Source organism: Nansenia antarctica (assembly GCF_963989245.1).
Source record: "Nansenia antarctica genome assembly, chromosome: 8".
Taxonomy (NCBI): Eukaryota; Metazoa; Chordata; class Actinopteri; order Argentiniformes; family Microstomatidae; genus Nansenia; species Nansenia antarctica.
In genome coordinates this window covers 29,420,830-29,431,333 of record NC_137678.1, presented here as the reverse complement: position 1 = coordinate 29,431,333, position 10,504 = coordinate 29,420,830, and the positions used below count along the sequence as shown (strand labels likewise).

Here is a 10,504-nt window from a genome sequence, read left to right as displayed (position 1 = left end):
CGTTCTGCAGACCAGGGGGACCGGTACACGCTGCGGAGGGGGGGGGAGGGGGGTTTAGAGGAGTGTGTGTGTGTGTGTGCTTGTTTGTGTCCACATGCCTGTTGAAGTCGTAAATGTGGACAAAAGCAGTGAAATTAATGGCGGGTGACACATACCTCTGAGGTGTGTGTGCATATGTGTGTGTGTGTGTGTGTGTGTGTGTGTGTGCATGTATGTGTGTGTAGACCTACCTTCCTATCTAATTGAGCCCCTGCGTCCCATACCTCTGACAGCTCCTACACTAGAAGGACATGATTTAGAACAACCCCCCCTCCCTACACACACACACACAGGGGTCATAAAAACACATCCACACACACAGGGGTCATAAAAACAAGCCTCTGTTGTCTCCGACATTTTTTCACCCATGAGAAGGACAGTAAACCCTCCTCCCTGTAGTAATCTGTACCCACACCACGACCTAAAATAGTTCCCACCACCACCCAGGTTTGACTTTGAACTCGTTCGGAGTTACAAAGTCGGGGCCGACGGATTTTTCCGACAGTCAGCAGTTTCGCCCTCAAATTGGTTTACGGTCGCGAAATCCCCCCTCTTTTATTGCAAATTGAATCCCGGTTCCTTTGGCATCTTTAAAACGCGACAGAGCCTCTCTCTCTCTCTGTCTCTCTCTCTCTCTCCCTCTCTTTGTGATGGCATTCCTTTGAAACCCCCCTCCCCCCCAAAAAAACCTCCAACAATTGTCTGTATCTGTGGACTGTGGAAGGAACTCTGAAAACATTCGGCGGTTCGCCTCGCTAACAATCCTTCCAGCCCCCCCGAACCTGTGCTGCTTTATCTCCAAAACACCGACATCACCAACCGCCACCCGCTTGTTTTTCTCCCCCACTTAACTTCCTTTCCTCCTCGTACCTCTCTCCTTCAAACCGCTGCTCTCTCCTCCCCAGGCCCCCATGAAGAACACCCGGCTCTAGTTATCTGTCAGAGCGGGAGGAACCTCCCCCCAGCACCAACCGACTTCTTCTCCTCAGCATTCAGTGCTGCAGTCACACAGTAATTGGCGCTGAACCCTAAACGGGAACCCTGAGTCATATCGACTGCTCGTCGGTTGGTTGACTCACAAGTTGAGCAGCGAGCGAGCTCTCCGAAAAAACACACGCACGGACGCACACACACACACACACACACACGGGCACACACACACCGAGCTCCTAGAATAGCTCCTACTGTTCTTTCTGGCGTAGTCGTCTCTCTATTCGTGGATCGACTAGGATGCAGAATCGCTACGGACTGCGAAGATGTTCTAAACCGGTCGTCGTGGCGTCTGTGTCGTCATTGATTCGGTCCGTTTCGCCGTGTGAAAAGCTACGGTGTCGTAACGTCACGTGACGGTCAACGGTTGTCCTTCCTGCAGTTAGCCGCTGTTGTCTGTTGTGTTCTAAATGACGAGTCACGTACAGCTGTGTTTCATCAAAGAAATAAGAGTTATAATTTTAAAAAAATAACCTGGTTTAATGCAATGTCATCTTGTTCATGCTGAGACACGTGCATACAGTGCAATGCGCGCACGCACGCACACACACACACACACACCCACACCCACACACACGGCAGTAGCGTCATCCCTATACATTAACTACCCTCCTCTTCTCAGCCCCCTAGTGGTAGAGTCCGAGACTGCTATCAGTGTGTCCTATCTCTGTGTGTACTCTCCATCGCCATGGTAATGCCCCCACCCCCCACCTCCAGTGGCGCAGCTCACCAGTCACTCCCAGCAGCTCTATCCCCCCTTCCATCTCTAGCTGGCACTCTTGCATCACGTTTAGCTCTCTCTCTCTCTCCCTCTCTCTCTCCCTCTCTCTCTCTCCCTCTCTCTCTCCCTCTCTCTCTCTCCCTCCCTCACTCCCTCTCTCTCCCTCTCTCTTTATCTCTCTCACTCCCTCTCACTCCCTCTCTCTCCCCTCCCTCGCCCTTCCGCCTTTCTCACACTCTGATGATATTTATTTCTTATTTTTTCTTTCCATTTCATCTTTCCACAAACACGTTATCTTTCAGAAACATGCTTATCCCCGCTCCGCCACATGTAGTTTTTTTGTTGTTGCTGATTTGCTTATGCCCTCTTCTCCTCTCTTCTCCTCTCTTCTCCTCTCTTCTTCTCTCTTCTCCTCTCTTCTCCTCTCTTCTCCTCTCTTCTCCTCTCCTCTCCTCTCCTCCCCTCCCCTCTCCTCTCTTCTCCTCTCCTCTCTTCTCTTGCTCTCTCTCCTCTTTTGCCTTCTTCTTCCTCTCCTTCTGCTTTCCTTCATACATTTTCTCTCATGTTTTTTTCTTTCTCTTTCCCTGCATATCCCCCACACCCCTCCTCCCCCCCCTCAGACCCCTCCCCACCCCTCCTCCCCCCCCTCAGACCCCCCCCACACCCCTCCCCCCCCTCAGACCCCTCCCCACCCCTCCTCCCCCCCCTCAGACCCCCCCCACACCCCTCCCCCCCTCCCTCCTCCAGCTCTCTGAGCTGTGGCTAACACAGGGCATGCAGCATGCTCCTCTTTCCAAATGGCTTCCTAATTGCTAATGAAGCACACCAAGTGAACATTTCCGACGGAGACGGGCCTTTCTGTCGCCGCAGACTCCCCCCCCCCGCCCCCCCCCCAGCCCTCTACTGCCCCTGACTGTTGCACGGCCGTGTAACACCCCCCAGCACAGCACTGTACACCACGGCACATAGTAGCTAAAGCGAGGCATGACAGAACACAGCATAGCACAGAGTAGCTTCAATTCAGACCGCCCTAGAAAATCAACCCTGATCTGACTTCTCGTGCTGTGGTGTTTTTTTCTTCTCTTTGTGTCCCTTCTATCCTCTGTCTGTCTGTCTGTCTGTCTGTCTGGGTGGGTGGGTTGGGTGGGTGTCTGTCCATCTCCCCCCCTCCCCCCCCTCTCTCTCACTCACTCATCTGAATGTCAGATACTCTTATCTCTGGTACCCTTATCTTACTTCCCCCCTCCTCCTATCCTTCCATCCCTCACTGTTGTCTGTCTCTCTCTCTCTCTCTCTCTCTCTCTCTCTGTCTGTCTGTCTCTCTCTCTCTCTCTCTCTCTCTCTCTCTCTCTCTCTCTCTCTCTCTCTGTCTCTCTCTCTCCCTCTCTCTCTCTCTCTCTCTCCCTCTCTCTCTCCATATCCAGCTCTTACATGCAGTGCACTTCAGTGACAATGGGAAAGACAATGGGGTATTTTTTTTCCCCACACAGTTACGTTCTCCAAAGCCTTGTTCTGCATAAACAGCTACAGCAAAAAGAACAACGCCACGTTTCTTTGAAGCGCCGGTCGGTCACTACACATGAGGCTTTGTAGGAAGTGCATACGCCTGTTTTCTCCTCAGCCACGCACACACACACACGCACACAGATATATCCCTGAAATACACAGTTCATACACACATCCACCCCCCCCCCACACACACACACACATGCACGCACGCACGCACGCACGCACACACACAGATATACCCAGATATATCCCTGAAATACACTTCATACACACATCCAACCCCCCCCCCCCCCCCCCCCACATACACTCACTCACACACACACTCTTTATACAGATGTGCCCTTTGGACACATCTCCCTGGGAAGAAGAAAAACACCCTGCTAATGTTCGCCAAGGCGAAGTCATGAGTCATCACCAAGGTAGACGGAGGGAGCGCCAGACTGAGGCGTGTTTTGATTTGATCACATCTGATTCTTTGTGCCTAAGTGACCAGTGATGATGCTGTCCCTCTGTGCACTGCAGAGGGTTATATTTAACCTGGGAGGGAGGGAGGGAGGGAGAGGAGGCAGGGAGAGCTCTGAGGGCAGAAGCTGTGACACACTGCACACATGGACGCTTCTGTGTGCGTTTGAGGTTGAGTGGCTGTGATTGTTTGTTGGTGTGTGTGTCTCTCTGTGTGTGTGGTGTGTGTGTGTGTTACAATGCGTTTGTGTGCTCACTGCTCACAGTGACTGTCTCTGAGCTGAGCTATGTAGGTGGTAATCTAAATTATTTGTCCGTGTGTAGTGCTGTCCCAAACGACTATTTTTCTAACGATTAATCTAGCGATTATTTTATCGATTATTCGATTAGTCTAACGACTAATTTATCGATAAGTCTAACGAACATTTTTGTACTGTAAAAACAAAACAAAAAAAAACGTATTTGTCTCCACCTCACTGCTATGTTTAGCCAACTTGAATGCCAACATGGCCATTTAGAAGTCTGTCCATCACCACAACACATAGCTAGCTAACGTTACTCTCGCTGCTATGTTATGATTAGCTAAATTGATGCTAACGTAGCATGCGAGCTACGAGCTAGATAACGTACAGTAGGTGCTCGCACCACAATGACAATAGGCTACCGTAGCTAGCCAGCTACATAGCTAACGTTACTAACACCAGAAGACAAGACATACGAACTGTGGTGAGCTACATTGCTTGTGTAACATTAGCTAGTAGCTATCCATTTTTCACTCATACACTTAATTGTCTCGCCTGGTAAAATAAAGGTTTAAAAAAAAAAAAAAAAAATCGCCATTTTGTTTATTTACGACTAACCGACGCATATTACGCTAACCGACGTATTGACGTAGTCGATGACGTCGACGACGTCGAATAATCGTAACAGCCCTATCCGTGTGTGTGTGTGTGTGTTTGAGAGATTTATGTCTACTTATCAGCTCAGTGGTAATGTGCATATAGTTTGTGGTAATGTTAGTAAGTGCACCTGTGTGGGTGAGAGATTTAGGTTTTTTGTGTGGCAGAAGTGACTTGTCTGTGTGTGTGTGTGTGTGTGTGTGTGTGTGTGTCACACAACCCCCCCCCCCTCCTTCCTAATCTCTCCCAGCCCTCCCCTGTCTCTCTGCGTTGGAGAGGGGCTCCTCACTAAAACCCTCCTCTCTTCCGTCTCTTGTTTCTAAATTCCCAGAACAGTCTGTCACCCCCCCCCCCCCCCACACACACACACACACACACACACACACACACACACACACACACACACACGTCACCCCCCCCCCCCCTCTCACAGGCCTGTACTGCAGGTGAAGCGCATCCAAAAAGCCCCTCCCCCCCTCTCTGCTCCCAAGCCCTCTGCTCCTCTCTGCTCTGCGTGATTCAGTATGATGCCTCCCTTCTAATAGCCCTCCCCCCCTCCCTCGTCCTCCCCCCTCCTCCCCTCCTTTCTCTCCTTTCCTCTCTCTCACCATCACAAATAAACAAATAAAGAGGCCACAATGGAAAACAAAAGAAGGAGCCCAGGGCGCTCACAGGCACTTTTCCTCCCCTCCCTCCCCCCTCCCTCCCTCCCTTCCTTCACTGTCCCAGAGTCAGTTATGTAAGCCGGTGACTAGAGGGGCGACAGCGTGGCGGTTAAACGGCTACGGGTGTTTTGGCTCGACTGGTCGGTGACCTCACCCCCCCCCCCCGCCCCCCCCCCACCAGCAGTGTTTTGGGAGGTTTTATGCGAGGGGCGTGTCTGCAGCCTAGCCAATTATCATCCAATCAGATTTGAATCATTTGTTACCGACATCGCTTTCGGCAATATGCCCCCCCCCCCCTCCTTCCCAACACTTTTTGTTTGTTTGGACCGATCCCCATAATATTTCCCCTGGTCTCTCTTTATCTAGTTCTTTCCTTGCATTTCAATGAGCTCGGGCGCTCTGTCAAGTTTTTACTGCTTTGACATTTTGCTGCATTCAGCCTGCTGAGGTATAAGACAGCGGTGTACAGACACTGTCTGACACTCCACTCTTACAGCTAAACAACCACTGAGAAAAAACACCCAGCTACCCGTCAAAAAGGAGGCTGTCTTGTTGCCCAAAAGACCTGAACCACTGTGTGTATATACAGTATGCCCTTTCTGTCTGTTAGGCAGTGTATGTGTGTGTGTGTGGGTGTGTGTGTGTGGTGGGGGGCGGGAGTATATTAAGATTGAGAGGGATATTGTTGAAGATGAAGAATGCACAGTTAGCAGCGAGACCCCAAGCATTTGTCACCATAAAACGTCACTGATTGATGAAGGCACAACAAGCTAGGAATGCAATGAAAAGAGAAACGTGGAGATTTGCATAGCTATACTAGTGTGTGAGACACTCTCTCAAATGACACGTCGTTCACCTGGTTTTGTCTGTCGTAGTCACACATTAGCCGTGTAATTCAAGACTCCCCCACTCTGTATGATTAAAACGAGGCATGTAGATGATACATAAAAAACCATCACCTTACATCAACCTAAGCATATTGCTGCCCTCCATCTCCATTAATATTTGCAGGGACTGTGACAGCGGGTGCAGTCTCATACGTCTTCACTGTTCAACACACTCCAGATAGCCATCTGTATAGCAGAACCTTAGGAACCTGTTTGTGAACCTGACGCATTTGATGAACTTCAACAAGAGCAAACCGGGCAAATCTAGCACAGGTTTTTGAGTCAGCCACACCTTGATTAAGCACCATGTCACTGGCTAATTTGATAGTATACCCAATTGGCTTTCCTCCCCCCCCTCAATATACAGGTAGAGAAAGTGTTCAATACATAAAATAAAAAAAAGCATCAGGCACTTCTACACCGTGATTCATTGTGCGTGAGTCATCCAGCACACACAGGGTTAAAGTATAGCTGCAGAGTCTTACTGCAGTGTCTAAAGCATTTGGCTGATCGCTACAGTACGCCAGGAGAAGGAGAAGAGAGAGAAAAAAAAACATCTCTCTACGGTTTCTTTCCTTTTTTTTCTTCCAAAAATCCTTTTTATTGCATTTATAACATTTGGCACAGTACAAATTCATGGTGCTTTTACAAGATAAACCTGTAAAGATCAAACAGTGACCTTTTTTTCAGTTTTTTTTTTTTAAAGAAAGTCTTCTCGGTATAAATGTTTTTTTCTTTTCACTGCATTCTCTGTAGCATGGTTGAAAAATCACACAGAATGCCCCCCTTTTTTAAAACAAGACTACCCTCATTTGTCAAAGTCAAGACAGCATCTTAAACAACTCGTCTTTTTTTTAAATAGAAGTTACAAGTTAGAAAATAGTTTCAATTTATTTCTTTTTAATATAATATGCTTCTCTATCACCAGACCATGGTAGTTTCAATGTTCCATATATATATTTATTTATAAGCATTTACAACAAGAAATCATCAGTCTTTTAAGTTTTGCACTCTGTACAAAAAAGTAGTTCCTGTCCTTTTTGTTGTTGTTGTTGTTGTGCATTCTATTGCGTGTATTTATGAGGAGGGGGTGGGGCTATGGGACAGAGTTTGTGGGGGCGGGGGTGGTGGTAGTAGTAGTGGTGGTGGTGGTGGTGGTGGGGCTCTTAGGGGTTCTAAATCTGAGTCTCCTGCACCTTCTCCTTAGTGTGAGTTTTTATGGCAAAAGGCTCAGGGAGTGCTGAGATGGTGCTGGGCAAGGTTCGAGGGAGAGAGTTCCCGATGTTGTTCTCTGTCCATTTAGCCCCGTGTCCGGCGGGCTTGTAGGTGTTGTATTTGGGCTTCAGGGTGCTGTAGTCCGCCTTATGGGGGCTGTAGTCCGGCTTGTGTGGGCTGTAATCCATCTGGGGTTTCTGGTTGACATAGTCCGCTTTGTGGGGGCTGTAGTCCGACTTGAAGACGCTGTAATCCGGCGGCGTGCCCTTGTGGAGGGTGTAGTCCGACTTGGTTTTGTGGGTACTGTAGTCTGGTTTGGATTTGGGCTGGGTACTGTAGTCGGGTTTAAAGGAGCTGTAATCTGGCTTAGGTCTTGGGTTAGTGCTGTAGTCTGGTTTGTAGGGACTGTAGTCGGGTTTGGGTTTTGGTTGGGTGCTGTAATCTGGTTTGTAGGGGCTGTAGTCCGGTTTAGGTCTCGGATGAGTACTATATTCCGCTCTCAACGGGCTGTAGTCCGGTTTAGGTTTCGGATGAGTGCTGTAGTCAGGTTTGAAGGGGCTATAGTCTGCTTTAGGCTTGTGAATGCTATAATCCGGTCTGAACGGGCTATATTCAGCCTTTGGTTTATGAATGCTAAAATCTGGTGTGGATTTGTGGGTGCTGTAGTCCATTGTGGGTTTGTGGGTGCTGTAGTCCATGGTGGGTTTATAGGTGGTGTACTCGGCCTTGGGCTTGTGAATAGCGTAGTCCGGCTTGGGCCTGTGGATGCTGTAGTCGGCTTTGGGCATGTTGAAGCCGTAGTCCGACTTGTGGCTGATATAGTCCAGTTTGTGGATGCTGTTGTGGTCTCGTATCTCGGGCAGCGAGAGCACCCCCTCGTTGGCGGCCGAGGCCGGGGGCGGCAGGTCCTCCTCGTCCACCTGGATGATCTCCACCGTGCGGGCGGCCGCCACCGTGCTCCTCTGCTGGTGGCGCTTCCTCAGCTTGTAGAAGGCGATGAGCATGACGGCGGCGAGCAGCGTCACCGCCACGAAGCAGCCGATGATGATCTTGGTGGTCCTCATCACCTCGTCCAGGCTGGTGATGCCGCCCGGCTTGGCGGTGACGGCCTTGGAGGCGGGCACGGGGGAGGGCCTGGCCCCGCCCGGCATGCCGTTGGTGCTCTGAAGCAGCACGGTCGGCGTGGAGATGAAGACGGGCTGAAAGACGGAGGGCGAGGCAGTGGTGGTGGTGCCGCCGCCTGGCCCCCCCCCCCCCCCCTCCTCCTACCCCCCGGCCCCCAGCGGCGGCGGTCATGGTCGTCGTCTTGGACTTGGGCATCTCCGTGGTGGGGCCCAGGACCTCCACGGTCACCGTGGTGAAGTAGCTGAGGTTCGACGTGTTGAGTTCGGCCGCGCTCACGTTGAGGTAGGCCGAGGCGTTGGAGTTGCCGGCGGCGTTGGACACCATGCAGGTGTAGGTGCCCGTGTCGGCAGGCAGGACGTTGGAGAAGTTGAGCGTGCCGTCGTTGAGGACGGAGATCCGCGGGTGCCCCGAGGCGTGGGTCAGGACCGTCCCGTTGGGCAGGAGCCAGCGCACCGAAGACATGGGCGCCGTCCGACATCTCAGCTCGGCCACGCGCTCCGCCGAAATGTTCAAGTCCCTCGGCGCGTCGCCTATGAAGGGGGCCGAACACTGGAGCCCGCCGCCCTCCACCTTGTCCGCCTCCACCAGCTGTCGGCCCCGCATGTGGGCGGGCGCGTGGCACCGCCCGCAGCAGGTGGAGTTCGTGGGGATGTACTCCCGCAGCCAGCGCGCCAGCCACATGGCCTCGCAGCCGCAGTTCCAGGGGTTGTGGTGGAGGTGGAGCTCCACCAGGTACCTGAGCGAGGCGAACAGGTCGTGGGGCAGAGCGCTCAGGTTGTTGTGGGCCAGGTTGAGCTCCACCAGCGCGGACAGGTCGTCGAAAGCGTTGCGCTCGATCACGCCCACCTGCGAGTTCATCACCCACAGCTTCTTGAGCGACACCAGGCCCCGGAACGAGCCCGGCTTGATCTCGGAGAAGTGGTTCTCGGAGATCTCCAGCTCCTCCAACCCTTTCAGGGGGCTGAGGTTGGGCAGCTCCCCCTTGATGTTGCACATGCCCAGGTTGAGGTACTTGAGGTTGTGCAGGCCCTCGAAGGCGCCGTCGGAGATGTACTCCAGCTTGCGCAGCTCGCCCAGGTCCAGGCGCATGAGCGACGGCACCCGGTTGAAGGCGTACGAGGGGATGCTCTCGATGGGGTTGTTCCGCAGCCACAGCTCGCGCAGCTTGGACAGGTACTCGAAGGCCCCGCTGGGCACCACCGTCAGCCGGTTGTCGAAGAGCTCCAGCGTGTTGAGGCTGGTGAGGCCGTTGAACGCCCCCACCTCGATCTGCCGGATGGAGTTGCGGCCCAGCTGGAGCACCTCCAGGTGGTGCAGGTGGCGGAAGGAGTCGGCCTGCACCCCCTCGATGGCGTTCTCCATCAGGTTGAGGTGGCGCGTGTTGCCGGGGATGCCCGGAGGCACCCGGGTGAGGCCCCGCCGGGTGCACACCACCTTGCCCAGCTGGCTACTGCAGGAGCACTGCGGCGGGCAGCCCTGGGCTGCCCCCCCGGGGGGCGCCGCCGCCGCCGCCCCCGCCAGAGCCAGCGGGGCGCCGCTCCACGCTCGCACCATGAGGAACACTACACAGAGCAGGGCGGCTTTCCTGGCTCGACGCGCAGCTACCCGCCCCAGGAGACTCATGATGTGGCACGTTCATAATTCAGCATCGTTCGGGGGGAGGGCGGGGGTTGGGGGGGGGACGTTGGGGGGGAGGGGGGGGTTGGGGTGAGGTGGTTTGGACGGTCAGCTGGTTTGTTTGGTTGGTTGGTTGGTGGTGGTAAAAGGTGGCCCAGAGGGGTGGTGGGGGGTGGAACGGATGATTGGAGGAGGAGGGGGGTTTGGGTCGTAGCGGCGGGGAGTGGACTGGCCCTACCCTGGATTAAGCAAGACTCTGAATGAACAGCACTCAAGGAGGGAGAGTAGGGAAGGGAGTGGGCTGTTATGGAACACGTGTGTGCGTGTGTCTGTGTGTGTGTGTGTGTGTGTCTGTGTGTGTGTGTCTGTGTGTGT

At 52.9% G+C, this 10,504-nt stretch overlaps 1 protein-coding gene across 1 annotated transcript; it reads right to left on the bottom strand.

Moving 5' to 3' along the window:
* Positions 1-7,347: 7,347 nt before the first annotated feature.
* Positions 7,348-10,135, bottom strand: lrrc4.1 (leucine rich repeat containing 4.1; the record flags this gene model as incomplete). Its single annotated transcript, XM_080537495.1, is given in 2 exon segments — positions 7,348-8,638; positions 8,640-10,135. Coding segments are annotated over 2 exon segments (2,787 nt in total).
* Between the last annotated feature and the right edge of the window lie 369 nt (positions 10,136-10,504).